General features: G+C 36.4%; 1 protein-coding gene across 1 annotated transcript in view; it reads left to right on the top strand.

Annotated features, from left to right (window-relative positions):
- Window positions 1-21,885, top strand: part of CNTNAP2 (contactin associated protein 2) — a 1,149,595-nt gene that overhangs the window by 318,258 nt on the left and 809,452 nt on the right. Inside the window, 1 exon segment of the mRNA XM_032182107.1 lies at window positions 19,029-19,139. Within this exon segment, the coding sequence (XP_032037998.1) occupies window positions 19,029-19,139 (111 nt within the window).

The raw sequence follows: 21,885 nt of genomic DNA, 5'->3' as shown, positions 1-21,885 counted from the left end.
GCAAAGATCTTCTGCTTAATTTTAAAAGGCGGTGGTAACCTTTTTATATTTGAAAGAATTACTGTTTCCCAAAGCTAAGCATATGGAAATGTCTGTTTGAGTAGTGGTACTAATATAAGGAAACACTTTTTTTAATTACTTCCAATTTCATTGATGGGATTCTTCTTGCAGGAAATAATTTACAATGAAACATTTTGACTCATTTAATGAAGTAACTGCATCAGTCGACACAGGAAGAACAACTAATGTTATTTGCCTGGACTTCTTTAGGGCCTCCAACACAGTCTCACGTGACATACTGGTCTCCAAACTGGAGAGAGATGGATTTGAATGGTAGACTATTTGGTGGATAAGGCATTGGCTGAATGGCTTCAGCCAGAGAGTGCTGGTCAATGGTTCATGGAGGCCTTCAGAGGTCTGTCACGTGATCAGTATTGTATATCTTTATCAACAACATAGACAATGGCATTGAGTGCACCTTCAGCAAGACTGCAGATGACACCAAGCTGAGTGGTGCAACTGAAGGAAGGGATGCCATCCAAAGGGACCTGGACAAGGTTGAGTGGGGAGTGGGCCTACGTGAACCTAATAAGGTTCAATAAGTCCAGGTGCAAGGTACTGCACCTGAGTTGGGGGTCAGGACAATATGAGCACAGACTGGGAGAACTCATTGAGAGCAGCCCTTCAGACTTGGGGGTTTTGGTAGATGAAAGACTCAACATGAGCAAGCAGTGCATGCTTGCAGAACAGAAGGCCAACTGCATCCTGTGCTGCATCACCAGAGCACTGACCAGCAGGTCAAAGGAGGTGATTGTCCCCGTCTAATCTGCCTTTGTGAGGCCCTACTTGGAGTGCTGTGTCCAGGTCTGGGGACCCCAGCACAAGAAGGATGTGGGGCTGTTAGTGGGTGCAGAGTGTAGCCCTCTACAAAGATGAACAGAGGGCAGGAGCACTTCTCCTATGAAGAAAAGCTGAGAGATTTGAGGATTTTCAGCCTGGAGAAGAGAAGGCTAGGTGATAACCTCATTGCGGCTTCTCAGTACTTAAAGGGGGCTTATAATAAGATGAAGAACAACTTTTTTGTTTGTTTGTTTATTTTGTTTTTTCCTCTGGCAGACAATGACAGGGGGGAATAATTTTAAACTAAAATCATCCCTGCCCATGGGAGGGTGATGGAACTCGATGACATTTAAGGTCCCTTCCAACCCAAGCCATTCTATGATTTCTTAATGATCGGCGCTACACAATACATTTTTGAGGCAACTATACTAAATGACAAGAACTCCTTTGCAGGGAATGTCTTAAGTGAAGGTAAGGCAGTCAGCAGCACCATCTCACTGCACATAGCAATGTTTATTTCAACAAGACATTTCAATGTCAAGGATCAAAACGAATAGCATAGAGGAAGAAGAATTTCTCCCCCTCCCCCCCCTTTTTTTTTTCATTCACTCTGGAAACGTATCACTAGATTCCTTGTATACCTGTAGCAATGTTACTTCAAAAACACACTGTTGTATACTGTATTTCTTTGTGGCTGTGCTGCTTTGACTAATCAATCATACAGGCTGAACACTAACTAAAATCATGTTACTTAGGCCAGATAAATTCCAACAAAAACTTCACTTGGCAAACTCTGAGCTGCTTCCATTATCAAGTGCTACAAAGCTGTTGGCAAGTAGGAGATAGTCTCTATCACCTTTTTCATGTGTGTCCATCACATGACCATACATACCTATGTGATAATCTATCAGGGATGAGTCAAGTCACAGGACTGGATTTACATGAGCAATTACACCCTATGAAAGGAGAAAAAAGGTGAGTTTGTCCCACAAGAACTACTATAAGAGTCCATAGGGCTTGTCCTGATGGGAAGGTTAGTGCAAATGTGTTAATACACTTTACTGAAGAGTCCTGCCTCTGAAACCGTTATGTGTGTTTTACTATGTGGACGTGTGTGGAATATGATTGTACGCAGAATATATATATAGATGCTAATTGGCCTTTATGAAAAGGCAAAACTGAACAATAGGAAATTATTCCTGCAGAAATAAAAGACCTATAAATGCATTTCTAGAGGGAATTATTTTATTTATTTTTGTCAAGTCTGTAAATATGTCCATATTTATTTCAGATAGTGAAGGATATGTCTAGCTTGGGATACAAGTAGCAGCAAGGATGAATTAAAAATATCAACTGTGCTTAATTTATTTTCTTATGTCAATAGCTTATGATAGATGTATAGAGATTAAAATGAAATGTCTATAAAAGTATAGCAGTCAAAAAAAAAAAAAAAAAAAAAAGCAATACCTTCCATCCAATGACCTTTACAATTTAAAGAATGAAGAGATAAATTATGCACAAACATTTTGTTATCTCCAAGAGCAAAGTGCTAGTAACCGAACTCTGGATGGCATGGCCTGAATACAAATGAGCACCCTAATTGAGCTTATTTGATCTTTCTTAAACAATCATCTAAGTCAATAATACAGTGTTACTGAAAGAAGTAGTCCTTTCATTAGGGGCGGCATAACATGACAAAGAGTACCCCACAGTGACATCTATCCTGTCATTGATTATGCACTACTAATCATTGAACTGGCATTAAAATCAAAGGTCTCCTACTGTCAGCTTCCTTTTTTTTTTTTTTTTCCCCAGACTCTTTTAGGTTCATTTCTCCAGCAAAATCAAAATCTTACCAAAAGTAAACACAATCTTCAATCTTGTGTTCACCCTAGGTTTTTATTTTATTTTATTAATGTCCTGGTTTCAGTTAGAACAGAATTAATTTTCTTCCTGGTAGCTGGTGGAATGCTGTGTTTTGGCTTAGGATGAGAAGAGTGCTGATAACACCCCGATGTTTTAATTGTTGCAGAGCAGTGCTTATACCAAGCCAAGGACACCTCAGCCTTTTGCTCTGTCCTGCCAGCAGGCAGGCTGGGGGTGCAGTAAGAGCTGGGAGGGGACAGACCCAGGACAGGTGACCCAAACTAGCCAAAGGGGTATTCCATACCATCTGACGTCATGCTAAACAATATATAGGGGTGGCTAGCCAGGGGAGGGGGCCGGACTGCTCGGGGTTAAGCTGGGCATCGGTCAGCGGGTGGTGAGCAATTGCATTGTGCATCACTTGTTTGTACATATTATTAGTAGTAGTACTATTATCATCATTGTATTATTATTATTATTATTATTATTATTATTATTATTATTATTATTATTATTATTATCCTGTCTTACTAAACTGTCTTTATCTCAACTCACGGGCTTCACTTTCCATTTCTCTCCCCCGTCCCAGAGAGGGAGGGGGGAGGGTGAGCGAACGGCTGCGTGGTGTTTAGCTGCCGGCCGGGTTAAACCACGACAATTAATTTATTTTTATGGTGGTGGTGGTGTTTTGTTTTTGTTTTTTTTTCCTCTAAGGGAAGAATGAAAAAATGAGTCACAGAGGACAAATGTTAGTGACATTACCTGATGTCACTGTGGATGATATGACAACATAAGTCATAAGGTAGTGTAAGAATCAGTGTAGAATAAAACTGAGTGTCTTTCTCTAATACGATCAGGAAGGGTAAAGGAAAAAAAAGAACTACACTATTTTTAGTATAATATAATTTTAAGATCCTTCTTTCCTTCTAGAAACCATTTTATTAGAAATTCTAACCAAGAAATTCTAACCAAGAAACTGACTTCTCTTGTGTGGAAAATACAGGTAATATTCTGACTGAAAACTATTATCAAAATGATGTTATTTACAAAGTCATATTCCTTATAGCCATTCAGAAGGCAAGATAAATTATAGAATGTGTTGCTTGATAAACCATATGACACCACGATGTTCTGGATTGAACTCACTGACTGTTGCTTTCTGTTGTGTAACATCTCCATTTATAATGCACTGTTGTGACCTGAATGCTCTTCTCCACGCCATCAAGTGGGAGTTAGTAACTTGCAGGTGCTTGAAGTGACTTCTCTGAATTAAAGAAGGGAAAGAAAGGGACATTTTTTTATGACACCCTTTGATTGCATAGGTAGCTTCAGGGTGTTGTTTATGCTTACTTGCTTCCTCTGACCTTTGGGAAGAAAGAAAATGTCTGAAGAAAATACTGTATTTTATGAAGTTCAGTGTTGTTTGTCAGATATCTTATGTGGCATTAATGAACTGCCCAATCAGAGTTATGTAATTTTATTTTTTTTTTGCTTAGTTATGTATCAGTCACAGTAAATAAGCTTAATGTTCCTCCTTCTTGCCTCCACCATAAACCTGTAGCAGTGCTGCACTCTGCTGAGCAGCTGCTGTGTCTCATGGCTGTGCTTCACTGGGGACTGTGTATAAATAACATGCATGATCATTTAGTATGGACTGGGATTTTGGATGAATAAAGACTTAAAAATGCAGGTTTGTTATCAACAGGCAACACATTTTAAAAGGTAATGGTGTGCCAAATCAGAACATAGTTTTAATTTTAATAAACTCTACCAAAATGTTCTGACGTTAATTCAAAGTTGAAATGAAGCTCTGTTGCTTTTGCAACTTTTCATAACAAGCAAGCTCAGTGTTTCTGAAGTACATCTTATTTTGGAGTACAACTGAAATTAAGCCACATGCTTTTCTTCCTCTTCACCTCCAATAGATGTAACTATCCTCTGAAAAGTAGTTGCAGAAATGGAACAACGGCACTAAAGTTAAGTGTGCAGGTTTTTTTCTATGCTAATTTGTGTGAAATTGGAAAGAACAAACAAACAAACAAACAAACAAAAACTTTTGATTGCCAGAGTTTTGAACATCAAGCTGGATTTATTTATTTATTTATTTGGGGCTCAAAAATCCAGCTAAGAATATATTTTGTAATCAGAAGCAAGTGCTCAACTTGTCAAGTTGCCTACTTGGTTTTAACATTTTAGCTATCCCACTGCCTTTTCTTTTACGTGCTTGAACTTGGTTTATAAGAATCTTATTAAATCTGGGTTCTGGTTGATGTTACTACTACTACTACATAAGTTAGATGTTATTTCTAGTCATGTTTTATCACTGTGGTTTGCAATGCTAGCAGAAGTTATCAAAACATCCAGAAGATACTATCCCTTATTAAAAAGACACAAGTTTTATATGTTTTGGAATATAGTTATACTTACAAGCAAACTATATTTTAATCAAAATCAGCTTTTCAAACTGCTTTGTTTATAGTGCATTTCAGTTCAGCCTTGTCTTCTGCCCTTATTTGAAAGTTTGTTTACAGTACAAAAGCAGAATTAGCTCATTCTTCCGTGGATTCAATGATTAAAATACTGCATATTATCACTAACTTTGATAGCTCAAGGTGAATGAATTAAAATTGGCTGTTTTGCATGGGGAGTTTCTGGTTTTTAAAGTGGTTGAGTTCTGTTTGTTGCAAATGGTAGGCTGCATGTGTTAGCTCAATAAATATGGGCTGGGACATCAGGATTTTTGATAAGAACCCCGAGGGTTTTATTTCAGAGGTCTTTTCCATGCTTGTCTTTGCAACAGTTTATAAATAAAAATCTCTTCAGGCCTCATGAAAATACCTCATTTTGATAATGCAAAATCTTATATTAAAGAGGTCCTCCTGTTCAACCTCCACCTTCTTTTTTTTTCCTTCCCTTTTCAGACTTATTTAAGAAGCTTTTGAAACATTTGATATTTAGCTTCCTCAGACAAACTAACATAAAATTTGTCCATTTTTGCCATTATGTCTGAATTCTATTATGAAATAGTGTATTGCAATGACATGAAATTTCATTGCCAGTGCAAGGATGAAATTTCTTGCTGAGAGTTTAAGATAGATATGTCCAATAGAACAACCTTAGGGCTTAACTCTGTCATAACTAAGAACTAAATATTCATCTGGAATCCTGAACAAAAAGTCTGCTATCTGTTTCACAATTGTAACTTGCTTGCAAGTATGCCCTTAAGGTCCCCTCTCCGTGTCCTGTCATTAAGAATTGCAATTTTTTATAACTCTGTTTCTGTTTGTTTGTAGTTCTCTATCATAAATGAGACCAGCAGATTTTTTTTTACTTCCAAGGATGTCTCGTACAATATGTACAAAACTGCCTAGGATAGTAGTCTTGGAAGTTTAACTTGTGTTACCAAACCCTTATCCATAAACATTTTCTCTACTGCTAATTTATTCCTCACTTATTCAGTGCTTGTCTCTTTTGCACTGCTTGCAAGGGCATGTGATGCCAAGTTGTGATGAAAGCTAGTAAAATCCTCATGGTTCTGAAATGTTGCAGTCATTTCACAGGGCTTAGTAAATATCAGCTATATTAATTTATTAATGGTATTATTCTGAGTATATATGCTTATTTGTTGTTGTTTTATTTCTTGCTTACACTTGTTCTGTCTTCCATTTTCCCTCATTTAGAAGTCATTTTCCACAGGCGAATATAACAAACTATTATAAAGACTGATCAGAACTGAAAAGCAGAAGGAAAGTAAGCTAATTGCTATGTAATTACAACTGAAAGCTGTAATATTGGCACTAGACTCGATTCTGCTCTCATTACACTTCTTTGATAAACTGCTGCCTCTCCCTGAAGTCAATTATGATGCTTTGGTACTACTGCCAGAACTGATGCTCTTTGTGTCTCTAAGTTCAACATAGCTACAGGGAGACAGTGTTTTCTGAATGTGCAGCACATCCATTCATAAACTTAGTCTGACATCAATCAACCTGGATTTTCTACAACTAGAAAATATCTCCAAGTATTTTCCCTGAATGGTTAATTACTCAGCAGAAGGTGCATTTTGTGAGGTACCTGTTCAGAATAAACATTCTATAAAATGACAACATAAAAGTTAGGCTTTTTCTTATACTCTTTTAATGTAACTTGAAATCTCAATGCAAAAATCTGTGTCTCAGCCAGTGTACAGATGAACATTGATTAGAAGAGACCTTTAAAAATTGTGTAGTGTGTGTCTCAAACCCCCACCCCACCCCCCCACCCCCTCCACACACCACACAGACACACACACACTTGTACAGGGACATCTTTCTCTAGATCAGTTTGCTCAAAGCTCCCTCCAACCTGACCGTGAATACTTTAATGATGGAGCAGTCACAACTTCCTTGCATTTATATGTATACTGAAATTATTTTATGAAAAACGGTTGACGGCTTAACCTTTTCCCTAAAAAAAAGTGCACAGAGACATCTGAAGAGAATGCTGAAATCACTCCGTTGCACCAAATTTAGAGGATGTCCACCAAAAAAATATTTCTAGATTTATATAGAGATAGCACAAATCTACGAATCAGAGATTTTGATGACAAAAAATATTGTTCCTAGTATTTTTGAAATTTGGTTCTCAGGCCTTTTGGCTAACTTCAATCATAGAATACCTTTTCATTAGGATAATGGAATTCAATAAAATGGCATTCCATCATTCTTCATAAGAAAGCAGAATGGAACTTTTTGGTTAATTGTGATCACTTAGCTATTCATTTTATTTTCCTCTGATCTTGTTCATTTATGAGACAAAACTAATTCTTTACACATTCAGCCTACTGTCCTAATAAACTGCATTGAATATAGAAGTTAACTTTGTAAATGAAATTAAGAATGGCTTAGTTAAATTAATGCCAAGAAAGAAATGAACAGAAGTGAGAAAATTTACTTCTTTTAGAAAATGTATTAATAAATACACATTCTTTTTTTTAATTGTTATTTATTTTTATTTTTACTTTTATTTAAGGATAATTTATTGAGAAAAATCAGAGGCCCATGACACATTGGTTTGACGTTTTATTTATTTATTTTATTTTTTACTTGAATCTTGTTTATACTGAATATTTGTTTTAAACATCATCTGACTTCATTTTCTGGGGAACAAAAGATCTTAATTATACTCACTTGATCAGATGTATCTTCAGTAATCTGTTATGGGCTAGGAATGGGATGGAGAAAAAAAAGTTTGAAAGGCTCTGTTGCATATGGAGTATGATCTTAGAGATTATAGAGTAGCAGAGTTTCCTTATCCTTCATCTGCATTTAAATGAAAAAAAAAAATGTTTTTAACTTCAAGCTTTTTGGTGAGCTTTACTCAGAGTCATTCTAGATAAGTAGTACTGAAGTAATTTACTCATCCTTCCATGGACAAAGTTTCAGTGTATTGTGCAGGTTATTTGAGGTTTGATGAAAACATCCAAATTTTGTTAGAGACCTAAATATGAGACTGTCTTATTACAAAGTAGCATAATTGCTGTGTTTAAGGTGATTGGCAATATACTGTATTTAAAGTTCCCAGCACACTATTGAATACACAGATTCAAAAATACTTCATAGTGCTTTGATGAAAGTGTATTATTGTTGATGATGCATATATCCTAATGAGGCAATTTAAACTGTCTGCTTGAAATGTGGAAGAAAGCATGAATTCAGGATATTATCCACACTCACCTTCACAGCTATTTGGGTGCAAATGTTATCCCAAAGACAAAGCACTACCTGAAGAAGCAATTTAAATACTGAGAATTCATTCCACAAATAAATTCAGTGTTCAGTAGATGCATTTGAATAGATTTATAAAAGCATTTAATGTTTTTACACTGCATTTAGTCAGTATTAATGTCATGAGCCTGTGTGGTGTCTTTAGCAACCAATGCAAAGTCAGCTCTCTGACATATGAATGTTAGGTGTTGTGCTGTGCTGACCTTGGCTGGCTGTTGGACTCCCACCCAGCTGCTCACTTGCTGAGGCAGTCTCAACAAGGCAGGGGAGAAAATAAGATGGAAAAGGTCACAGGTCAAGATAAAGACAGGGAGATCGCTCACTAATTACTATTACAGGCAAAACAGTCTCACCTTGGGGAAAATTAATTTGATTTATTCCCAAATAGGGTTGGATGGCAGGAAACAAACATAAAAACCAGAATACTTTCACCCCACCCCACCTGCTCACCCCACTGGACTCCTACCTCCCCCAAGTTCCCAAGCAGTGCAGGGGGCTGGGGAGCGGGGGCTGCGGTCACCCCCAGCAGCTCCTCTGTGCCGCCCCTTCCTCCTCACACTGACTTGTGGAAAATGGACTCCACAATCTGTAAGATTGTAAAGTAGGTATGTTCATTCAGTGCTGGACAGCACGGGGGGTAGTCCCGCCAAAGTCGTGTGCACCTGACGCGACAACTTGCCATGGTTATATGCAGTAAAGAGTTACATATGCATGAAGTTTCACACTGCGCCTATACATACCCACAACCTGTCCCCGCTTCATATTAAAATTAGTTCCAAGGAGTCATTTCCATAAACTCCTCCCATCTATGCTTGCGCAGTGTATTCTGGTGGTGGTCTTCGGGGGTTGTGGGGATGAAGATTGATGACTCTTCCTCATCACTGCTAGTTGACCTCTTGTCTCTGCACAGACTCAGTTGCTCCTTGGCTCTTGTCCATTCACAGGACCAGTTTCTTAAGATAGGCTCACACTCTTATTAGGAGACTGACCTTGGTAAAGGGGCCCAAGGCTTCTTGCTTTAATTAATTTGAGCATCCTAGTTTCATGTTGTCTATCACTCTATCTCTACTTGATAAGATTCCCCTAACTTCCCCTCTCACTTCCCCCTTTTCTAAAAGTTAGTAAATTCTTTTCTAAAACATTAGTGATTTACTGTATTCTCCTAACTCCCTCTCTCAACACCTTTCCCCTGCTCCAGCCTGGGCACTCCAGGGGCTGCTGGGCGCCTGGAGCACCTCCTGCCCTGGCTGCTCACAGGGCTGCTTCTCACACTCATTTCCTCACTGCCGGGCAGTGTTTGGCACTTGCTGAGCTCTGCTCTCCCCAAGGAGCCCACCCGTGGCTGAAGGGCTCAGCCGGGCCCTGTGGTGGAGCTGCTGGAGCCAGCATGGAGCAGCCCCAGCCTCGCCTCACAGAGCGGCCCAGCAGGCCCCTGCTGCTACCTGGGCATCAGCACTTAATACAGTTAGAAAGTCTTACAGATGGCTCTTCATTGCTGTATGTATGTATGCATACGTATTTACATATGTATTTATGTATACATTTATATTTACAACAATCATCCTTCACTTGAAACATAATGGGAACTCATGATCCAGAAAAGGTAGTAAAGTGTAATTTGTGGAAGTTAGTGTTCAGATATCTGTTTAAAATTGGAGAGAATGGGCTGTAATTATAAATCACCTTTATTTTTCAGATATGCTAATTTAACTTTGCTGTTTTCCTTGACTGACATGTTACACATGTAGTAATAATAAGGTTTTACCAAGCATAATTACTAAGTACTCTTGGCCTTAAAAATGTCTCAGAAGTACATGTGCATGATAATGAGGATACCGTAATAGGCAATGCTATAGTCAACACCATTTGCATTTGATAATTAGAAACAAACAAAAAAAAAAAGACAACACATTTTTGATTCAAAAAGACATGTTAACTGCAGAATAAGCTGGACAACTAATGCTGTTGTAAAACACATTGGGTAGGATTTCCATAGCACATTAAAGTAAAGCAGGTGTGATCATTTAAGTTGGAGAGAGAAATGCAGTGGCATGTCCTATGTAAAAATCTGTTTTGCAAACCTATATGCATAACTTTCTCCCATCCAGCTTTCAATACAAAGAATTACATTAATATTCTGTTTAATGAGCATTTCTGAATGGTTCTTTTCTGAATCAGGATATTCTCTGATTCTATGAATACTTGGGCCTTTGTAAATACATTTGTTGTTTTTAAATAAATAACCTGGATTTGTTATAATTAGCCTCCAAATATAACCTGGATTTGTTATAATTAGCCTCCAAGGCAAAAGAAAAGGATCAGTGGTGCACTAGCCCTATGCTTGGTTAAGCCCTTTTAAAATAATTTTTGATCACCATTAAGATCAGAATTGGATAACTGAGTTTCCTACTTCAAGTTTTCTTCTGCTTTCTTTTTAAAACAAAGAATCTTTGTCACAGTAATGGACTGAACGTGGATAAAGCATAAAGTATTCCACTGGGAGCAGCAAAACTAACTTGCTTAAGGATGCTTTGTTGGTTCCTTCCAACATGAGATTAATTTTGCATGGGGCAATGCAAAGAGTGAAGGTAGTAATACTATTTGCCTCACCATCCTTCCATTGGTTCAATTCAGTCTCAACCTGTATTGCATTATCATTAAGATCTGAATTAGCAACACTGATCATGCCAGACAGTGGATGTCCTGTGATTTTACATCCTATAGCCTGGTCAATAATGGTCTTTCAGTTAAATAGCTCATTTTGAAATGTTGACATAATTTGTTTTATACAGGAAAATACAAACACATGTTTTTGCTTTGGGAGAAAAAAGACACCACAATGTTTACTTAGTCACAATATATTTTATGTATTACAGGTACCTGTTTTCTCGTATATCTCCTGTGAAGTTCTTTGCGCAGAAAGTCATCATATTTCTCAGAGTTAGTAGAAATACTTCAAGGGAAGAAATCCAAACAGAAGGTCTAAACTAAGATGAGGCTGTAGCATCCTCTGAAACCAAATATTGGTGTCTTCTGTGATTGTTCTGTTTATTCTTATGTTTTATTTTACTCCATGACTTCCTCTGGTGTTCTGTGGAATATCAATGGCCATTGTGTCTTTTGAATTATATGTATGCCTCCCTACAAGCAAAAACAAAAACGCCTTCCCTACAGAATGATTGCTTGTCAACTTTTTCCCTAATGTCCTCTTCAAAAAATCTTATGAGTTAGACCTCTTTAACTTTTTTTTTTTTTCTTTCTTTCTTAAAAATGAAAGAATGGTACCAATAAGAAACAGAACATGTGGTAACTTGATGTGTAAAATTCTGTCTTTAGTTGGATTCTAGCTGAATCCCACAAGTCATTTTCCAGAAGGACAGGCATGAGACAATTAAGAAGTAAATAATATAATTCCTTCTTCTGAAAAAAGTTTGCATTATAATAAAATTTTGATTATTTTTTTTTTTTCTGATCAAGTGCACAAGCACTGGCCTTTAATCAGTTGCATGATGTAGGCTAGTGTTAATGTATCAGTACTTTTTGCCTGAAGCTATTAGGAGGATGTGAGAGTATGAAAGTAATGCTTATACTGACATTATAATGAGATGTTATTGGATGCATGCTTATTGCATAACTAACCATATCTTCATTATGTAAATGATACTAGAAAATTAAAACAAAGTTTAAAAATCAATGACTGTTTTTAGTAAGAAAATAATATATATACATTATTCTTTAACATGGGCCTTTAAAGCCATTTGACTGTATTGAATTATCAGGACAAAATATAAATAAATCCTATTCTATATTCCAGTTTCTTTAGTATAATGAGATATAATTTGGATGCTCATCTTAGTGGCATCATTCTCGCGTGTGTACTGGGTCTGGCTGGAATGTTAACTTTCCCGGCAGCAGCCCATTCAGTGCCGTACTCTGTACTTGTAGCTGGAACAGCAGTGTTATCACACCAGTGTTGTGTCTACTGCTGAGCAGCAGTGGCACAGCATTGGGCCTTTCTCTAACCCTCCTAGGGGGTGGGCAAAAAAAGTGAGGAGAGAAACATCACTAGGGCAGCTGACCTAAACCAATCAAAGGGATATTCCATACCATGTGGTGTCACACTCAGCAATAAAAGGTGGAAACAGGAAGAAGAGGGGAGGGGTGGGCTCTCGTTGAGAAGACGTCGGTCCTCCTCTCGAACACCGGCTGCGTGCGTTGAGGCCTTGCTTCAAGGACGTGGTCAATCATCGCTCATTTGTGGGAAGTAGAGAGTAATTTCTTTCCTCTGCACTTCCATATAGCTTTCATTTATTTTGTTTGTTTGTTTTCCTCCCTTTTTCCCCTTTTCCCTTTTATTTCCCCTTAGTTAAATTGTTTAGTTCATGGTAGTCTTTATTTAATTATTATAATTATTTCCCTTTAATTAAATTATCCTTATCTCAACCCGTGAGTTGTTCTTTGCTTTACTTCTCCCCCTCCTCATCTAAAGGAGGGGGAGTGAGAGAGCGGTTGTGGGGTTTAGCTGCCCAGCACGGTAAAACCACCACAGCGTGATGAATAAAAAAGTATTTCATAACAAGTTAGTATTTCAAACCATTACCAAAGCAGGTAAAGTAAATTAAGTGAAATTATATATTAGTTGTATTTTTAATAATGATGACAAAGAAGATAATGACCCTAGCAGAGATTGGGGTCTGCACTTTGTATAAAGTGAAAAACTGAGCTAGCCTTTTCTTTCTCAGCATCTGACTATGCAGTTCCTTGATACTGCTTCTTGTGTTCATGCTGAGAATTTGTGCCATACCTGGCTTTCCTTTCATTGGTATTTTAAGAAAATAAAGAAAATTAGAAAAGTCCTGCAACACTCCAAATCTGTATCTCCTCGCAATAATGAAAATGGTGATAGACTTTTTTTTCTGCTGCTAATATTGTAATGTCTCCAATGAATGTAGAATAAAAAGCTGGACTTTGGGCACACATAAACTAAATTTTGTGTCCACACTGCATTTTATGGGATTATAAACTAGTTGGAATTCAAAAACCTGAGTTCCTTTTTCCGACTGATGGTTCTGAATTTAGCTCTCCTCAGTTAGAAAAAAGAATTGACACGGATATTTTAAAATGTTTGCTATTTTATTCTGATGAGATTAAATCATTCAATTTAAGTATTAACTTTATTCATAAATTTTACTTCTGTCAGAAAACTCGGGGGAGTGGAGGGGGAGGAGGGAAGGATGCTGAAATACAAGTAGTTTGCTTGTTGTGCTGGTTATCCCATGGCTACAGGAGTACTCAAAGTACTTTATGAATATGAGAATATGATATACTTGTTTTCTCTAAAGAGAAAATAAAAGTAAACAACAGTTCACAAACATGTAATTAATAATATCTTTGGGGAAAAAAAAAAAAAGTACCTTTCATTTTTTTCTGAAGTAATATTTATTTTCAGCTGTGCAAATTGAGAAACATTGTCTGCATTTTGCATGCCCTAATAATTTTGTTCTTTGTTGTTGTTGTTTGTTGTTTTGTATTCATGGTATTAAATATTTTGTCTGCCTGGTAGAAGCAGAGTTTTCTTCACAGCCATTATGGGGAATGGGTGTGAATGGGTGTTTGAATGCTTTTTCTAGTATAAAACACATTCAAAGAGGAATCTCAAACTTTTGCTCTGAGTTGAGAATTCTGCCAAGCATGCTAACCAATCTGCAAATGGGTGGATAAAAGCATTTTATCATCTCTTATGAAATTAAATTCTTTCATTTTGTAAAAATGGTATGATGTCTACAATGGTGTAGGTTCTATACAAAATGCTGAAAATATCTTTGTTTTGCACTTGTGGTATAGTGTTTTGTTTGTTACTTGTTTTTGTTCACTTCAAATATAAAAGCTTAATTTTAGAGATGGAAATGTGTTGAAGGGATCATGAAAAATTAAACTGACTGAAAATGATGTCATTCAGGGAACTAGTTATCATGCATTATCTGTGGGTCTTGAAAAACAAACAAACAGGCGCACCGAACAAAAAAACAGATGCTGCTTGTTGATGTAAGGTAGACTGAGGGAGAACACAGGCAAGGCAACTGGAAAATGTATTTTAAGGGACATGACAAGATAAATCAAGAAGATTTTCAGAGATCTCTTCCCTCTTCCAGCCTTGTGGGTTCTTCTCTAAGCTTTTATTGAAACCTTACTCCAAGGTTGGCTTCTCCAAACTTAACTCAGGTAGATACCTCTGTCAGGGAAAAATCCTACCTACCTGCAAAGATACCTGAGAAGGAACTTTATTGGCTGTAACATCCTTCATAACATTCAGGTATTTACCTGAATGAAAAAGTGAGGAATAATATTTAGGTGTCAGATGGTTAAAAACTCAGAAGAGGCATCTAAGGATTGAATAATTTGCAAAAAAAAAATATTTATGAATTTAACTTTGCTTAGGTTTGAGACTTATGAAATAAGGACAGTTTAATGAAATTGCAAGTGTACAACCAGACTGATTTGCTTCTGAATATTCCACATACAATTGACCTGATTTTGTAAAATAAATAAATAAATGAAAAATAGGATGGAAAATTTCACCTTATAACTCTTCCAGGTGCATACTACGCAAAACAGGTTATAAATTTATTATTCACAAAAGATGAAATAGCAGGGTGGCATGAACTGCCAAATTCTAAATGCACGTGGACTATGATTTACTATGATTCTTGATCAACATTAGGATAGTTCAGCAGGCTCTACAACAAAAACAGAAATCTGGGTTAGTTTTCCATGTACATTCAAATGGTAGGAAAATCTCCCTGCCTCAAGAGTGGGCTTTTTTTCTTTCCACATTTTTCTAACTAAAAACAAACAAACAAAACAAAAAGAAAAACAAGACAAAACAAGAAACATTGCTAAACATTGCTGAGCTGCATTTCAGAAACAATAAAAATAATATACTTAATAATTTTAAATCATTCAAAATTAAATGCTTATAAATTATAAAGATGTTCATTTAATTTTAAGGACCTCCATTCTTTCCAAATATAAAATCCTATAGAAAATATATATTTCTTTTATATCTTTATAGATTTATTTTTTTGCAATTCCTGAAAAATGAAAGAGTACAAAATTTGGGCACACAATTTTTCTATTTTTCTTTTGTGAAGTGTTGAAATGTATGTTAAATCTGAATTTCAAAAGTCTGCTTTGTACACCTCTGTATGTGTAAAGATTCCAAATTAGTTATTTTAGATATTTAGATATTTTACAAATTAGATATTGCGCTCTATCAGCTTAAATTGTAGGTCACAGTAATTAATAACATTTCCTTTAAATATTTTTTCAATTTCAGAAGTTAGATAGAAGTATGAAGAATATAGATTGCTGTGGAGCATGTTGTATGCCATTTGGTAAGGCAGTGCAGCCGGAAATGTCTGGTTGTAGTCACACTGTACCTGTATGCTATTGTTACGATACTACTATTTTGAATATTTCCCACATGCACTTACAAATATTTGTATAATAAATCCTCAAAACAAGAAAGCTTTCTGATTTATTAGTAACCTGGCCCTGGAATGGAATGGAATGGAATGGAATGGAATGGAATGGAATGGGAGACAAAATATATAGCCATACCATGACCTTTGAGATTAATAAGGCTTTGTCTACTCTTAAATTAGTCAGTAGGTGTCAGTAAAAAAAGTTCAGTTAAAAAGATACTTTGGAAAAACATGTATTGTTTGTGTCTCTGGGCATCTGAATACCTTTTTTAGAAATGTGGCTCATCCAGTGCTGCCTGAAGAGTAATTCCAAAAGCTGGAACAAGTAATTCAAAAGATGGAACAAGTAATTCAAAAGATGGAACAAGTAATTCAAAAGATGGAACAAAGAAACAGGCCTGACTTCCTGTTCTCTGCTGTGAACAAAGTAGACTCCACAGTAAACATTACCTGGGACTTGTTCCCTTTCTTACAGAGATCTACAGAAAGGCATGGGGAGGAGAGGGAAGTACTCTTATTATTTATTGAAGTAAGCCTCAAAATAAGTAGCCTTGAGCAGTAAAGATTGTGTTGTGTGGAGACCACTAAATTCATATAGTTTATGGCTTCACCACAGAGGTGGGAAAATAGCTGCTATATTTTCTTCCTGTTCAGCAGTAGCCACCCTTTTGAGTAACGTGTTATCTGTATTGATGGTATGCAGCTTGAGGTCGAATGTGAAACATCCCAAGCAATCCATATTAGCTCCGCTAATCATTTAGATTACAGCTGATCTCCAGAGATACTTACAGAAACGATCCAGTTATACTTGGACTCATTTGCTCATGAAATTGAGTGTAAACGTGGCTCCCTAGCAGTCTGTCAAGACTGTCCGGTGAAATTTAATTCATATGCAGCATCTGAAGATTTCTGCAATACAGAAAACACACTATACTCACAAGAGCACAGTGAGAAAATAATACACAGAGTCCAACAGAAAAAATAAATAAATAAATAAATAAATAAATAAAAAGCAAGAAGGCAAATAAGACTTATGTAAGACTCACATTGAGCAGCCAGCAGGTCGAGGGAGGTGATTGTCCCCTTCTGCTCTGCCACTTGGAGTGCTGTGTCCAGGTCTGGGGCCCTCAGCACAAGAAGAATGTGGAGCTGTTAGAGTGAGTCCAGAGAAGGGCCACAAAGAGGGCTGGAGCACCTCTCCTATGAATAAAGGCTGAGAGAGCTGGGGCTGTGCAGTCTAGAGAAGAGAAGGCATGAGGATGATCTCATTGCAGCTTCACAGTACTTAAAGGGGGCTTATAAAAAAGATGGAGAATTTGTTCAGGCAGACAGGACAAGGGTGAATGATTTTAAACTAACAGAGGGGAGTTTTAGATTACAGGTTTGGAGTAAATTCTTTACTCAGAGGGTTGTGAGGCACTGGAACAGGTTGCCCGAAGAGGTTGTGGATGCACCATCCCTGGAGGTGTTTAAGAGCTGGTTGGATAAGGTCCTGGGCAACCTGTTCTAGTCCTGTTCTAGTGGGTGACATCCCTGCCTATGATCTTTAAGGTCTTTTCCCCTCTTACAACAGTAAAGTAAAGTAAAGTAAAGTAAAGTAAAGTAAAGTAAAGTAAAGTAAAGTAAAGTAAAGTAAAGTAAAGTAAAATAAAATAAAATAAAATAAAATAAAATATAAAATAAAATAAAAAAATTATACAAGGTTATTTAACTACCCCAAATGTACCAAAGGCTATATCTAGCAAGTACACCTGACAGGCATATATTTCCTTTCCCCTTAAATCTGTAGCATAACAGCATCTCATGTTGTGAAAGAGGTTTAAAAGTGCAATATATTTTGTGAAACTTTCATACAAAGACAGAAATATTAGCTTGTGTAAGCAGTCTTTTTACTTTTGTTCTACTGGACCTAGAGCCATGAGTTATTGAAGAGATTTAATATCTTTTTTAACATGCCTATTCCTTATGCTATAAATGAAGCCTCAACTCAATCTGAATTTAGTAATATTTGTAAAAGAAATATTTATAAAAGGTATAAAAGGCAAGTAAACAGTGCTGGGTGTGCGAGGAGTCTACGCTCCACCAACACGCACACAAGAACATCAAACTTTCTAAATATATAGAACATTGCTTTTACATACTAAACCCGAGTATGCATATACGTATGTACAATCAGAAAAGGGAACAAACAATCCTTTAAGTTCCATGACTAAAAAGTCTCCATTTTCAATTCCTTTTCTTGACTACAAACAAGTCTTCATTTTCCACTCCTTTTGAACAATATGTCTCGCTTTAAGTTGAGAAGCAACTCGGTCTTCGGGCCTTATGTATCCCGTTCTTCCCGGGTCGAAGAAAAGCATATCCATCTCCTTTTCAAGGCCAATAGGCCTGGGTCAAAAGGCACTCCCAGGTCAGCAGGGGGCGCAATAGCAAAGGCCTTCAATGGCAGTAGCTGTGGGGGGGGGGCGACGGCAAAGCAGTCGGATTAGTAAACGAGCCCGCAGCTGCCTCACTATCTGGTAAACCACACGTTTGTGATTGTGGCTCCACATGGCTCTTTAAGGCCTCAGAGATTGCTCGCCAGGTGCCGAGCAATCCCACTGCAACCTTGTTGTTTTTAGTTGCAGAGTCCCACACCTTGACCTCAATTTGGTCCCATATTTCAGGCTCATAAACTGTCCGATTGTTATCAGCATCTCTATTACGGAACTGAGAGTTTATATCTTATCTGTTTCTTACAAAGCTTTCATGATAATAATTTTCTTTATCACTCTTTACATATCATCAAAAACTTTCCAGATATATCAGGGCAGGCTTTTTTGTTTGTTTGTATTATTTTAAAGAACAGTGGTCACCCATGGTTAAGCATCAACATTGCTCAACTGTCCTAACTTTGTTGAAGTCTTTATTTTTTCTTTGTGTTTATTTTAATTTTTATTGAAATGTTGGGATATGTCCACATGCATTCTGCATGTATACCAGTGACGAGACTTTATTACCCAAAATAAACATTGCCCCTTAATGTGTATGAATAATTAATGGTATAAAATTAATCTGTCTTCTTGTGTTTCAGAAAAGTGTGATGAAGCTCTGGTCTCAGCATTACCCCACTCTTCCTTCAGCAGTTCATCATTTATGACAAGCAGCTATGTGCCAGGGTATGCCAAGTTAAACAAAAGAGGAGGTAAGGGGCACTATCTATAACTACATGTTCACATATTTTGAAAAAAAGCAATGGGTGATATTTTCAATACAAAAATGCTTTTTATGTATAATATTAGTGCTAATGTTTGTTTCAACAAAATTTTAGTTCTCTGACTCTTTTTTGTAAACAGAATGAATTTATTTTTCATTGTATGTGACAGTAATTGCACACTGTTGCACCACAGGGAGAAAAACATTGCTGATAATGGGTGGGCCAAATTCCTAATGTTGATGGAGTCACACGGTACAGTTGAATAATTGACTTCAGCTAAAAGGGTATATCTGTGTTCATAGGGTAAATGAACATTTCCAAGGTCATGGATGTTGGAGCAAAAATTAAACCTCAATTTGCTTTGTTGATTTGACCTGTTTTCCATGTTGGCAATGTGGAAAAATTCAGCTTTTTGTAGCATTACTACTAGGAGCTTTACCCTTTCCATGTATTTCTGTAACACAATGAGTTGTTCAGAAGTAATAAAGCCAGCTCAAATATGGTAGCTGGAAGAAATCAGTTGAGCATCAGTATGATGCTCAACCTGATCTAATTATATCCCTTGATCTAAGCAAATTTATTTATATCTAAGGTCTGAATGCAAGTCTTTACTTTCACCCACAGGAATTTTCATAGCTTTCCTTCATATTTCTAGATATCTGTGTATATGCCATATTTATATAGAACTCTAAACTATTTTCACAGGAATGACACTTTTAAACATGAAGGTTAGATTAACAGAAAAACAGTATTCTGAATATTATTTTTTTTCCCTAAATAACTTCAAAGTCCTAAAATCTAAAATTTCACAGATTCTTGGGGAATTAGCTTTTGAATCAATACCAAAATTTTATCTTCCCCCTCCCCTCCCCACCAAATACATGTCAGGGGTATAATGAATTGACTTTGTGGACTTAGAACTAATCCTTTCACTCCAGGGAGGAAGAAGCAAGATCAAGAAGTTATAGTACCTCTATCTTCTAAATCATGATGGTCATTTTGCGTAACAGCAAAACACCAGCCTTGTTGAAGGTTGGTTTGTTTGCACTACTGCTTTAGTCTTCCTGCTCCTGCAAGAATTGTGTTGCCTAGGTACTATATTCTGTCTTCTCAAAACCAACCAACCAACCAAAGCAGAAACCATTAAAACAAAATAGTCTTTTTCTTTGTGTGTTTGTAAATAAAATCTGAAATACTTTCAACTGGTGGAACACCCTAGAAGTTAAAGGCATAATATGTTCCATTCAGATTATAGTCTAGGCTGCCCATGTTTCTACTACCAATTTTTTGGACTATGGTTTGTGCAGTTTCTGAGCCAAAAACAAACAAACAAACAAACAAAAAACCTTATGGGCAAAGCTATACATTTACTGTTAGCCTGATTGAAATTTTTATCGAAGAATAATTATTGTTCCAGATTTTATTACAGAAAAAGAAAGAAAGAAAGAAAATGGGTTTAATCTCTCTCTGTATCTGATCACAATTATTTTAAGTTCCATGCTATTACCTCTTTGAAAACAGAAAAAAAGTTGGTCATTAGGATAACTTTGAAAATATAAAATTTCATATCACCCTGCCAGGCAAGATTGTCATATTTATTTTGCATGACTATTTCTCCTTTTAGTTTACTAGACTTTTGTTCTATCACAAGTGAAAGGCAAATCAGGCATTTGAAATTTATTTTTTTCCTTTAATTAATTTACCCTCCCCTTTCTTATGCTTATAATCCCTTCAGTGAAGTTTCTTGTAATGATATTTTTTTAGAAATATGCGTCTACAGTGATATCATTAATCAAATATTTGCTTAATTTCCTTTACTGAAAGGTCACTTGAAATTTAGTTTTCTTGCATCTCTTTGCTTAAATAGTAATGTCATGAGACTGTTGTCATCCATTTCTTAATACCTATGAAGTCTAGCATACATGCTTTTTGAAACTGAAGCTTCTATATCAACATCATCCAGTTTTACTTTCCTTATTCTGGTGCCAGTACAATTACTGCAGAACTCATGAATGCGTTTAGCATGGGAACTCTGCCTTCACTGTGTTTATGCTTCTGCTTCTACAAATGATGGAAAATAGTTCAGTGTTAATGCTGAACTATTTTCTAACATCATGGAATTACAGATATTGCTAATCAAACCAGTAATAAGAGAATCCATTTTTTTCTCTCCAAAGAGTCATTACCACCTAATAGGTTCCCAAATCAAATGTGCTATTTAAACCACACTGTGCTCAAGTCATTAAATGGAAAGAATTCCCCACCTCCTCTGGTCCCAAACTCTTTAAATTAAGGAAATATGCATTTGAAAATTCTAGTCTCCAACCCAATTATAATTTTATATGCTGTTTTCATGTCATTCTATTCTAGACAAGCAAAACACTTCAGTATATTTTACATAGGATATTTTATTCTATTGATTGAGACACTGATTGGCTGCACAGTCACATCAAGTTATTAAGAAGGTTGAAGTTGTGAGTAGTTGTTCTAGATCTTTTATAAATGTTGCAAATGGAAGAATATGCAACATATTTTCATCAATCAATATGCTTAATATTTTCATCAATCTTCAGAAGGTTTCAAAATTAGAAACATCCACAAATTTCCTTTTAGTGTTTGCTATGTCTTTCTTCACGAATCCCATAACTAGTGATCAGGCAAACAGAACTAAAACTTCATGTTATTGATCTGGAAACTCCAGGATGGATGCTTTAGGTATATTGTTTTTGTTAGT

Source organism: Aythya fuligula, chromosome 2, assembly GCF_009819795.1.
Source record: "Aythya fuligula isolate bAytFul2 chromosome 2, bAytFul2.pri, whole genome shotgun sequence".
NCBI lineage: Eukaryota > Metazoa > Chordata > Aves > Anseriformes > Anatidae > Aythya > Aythya fuligula.
Note: the sequence above shows the minus strand (reverse complement) of the source record. Positions and strands in the feature narration are given on the sequence as shown.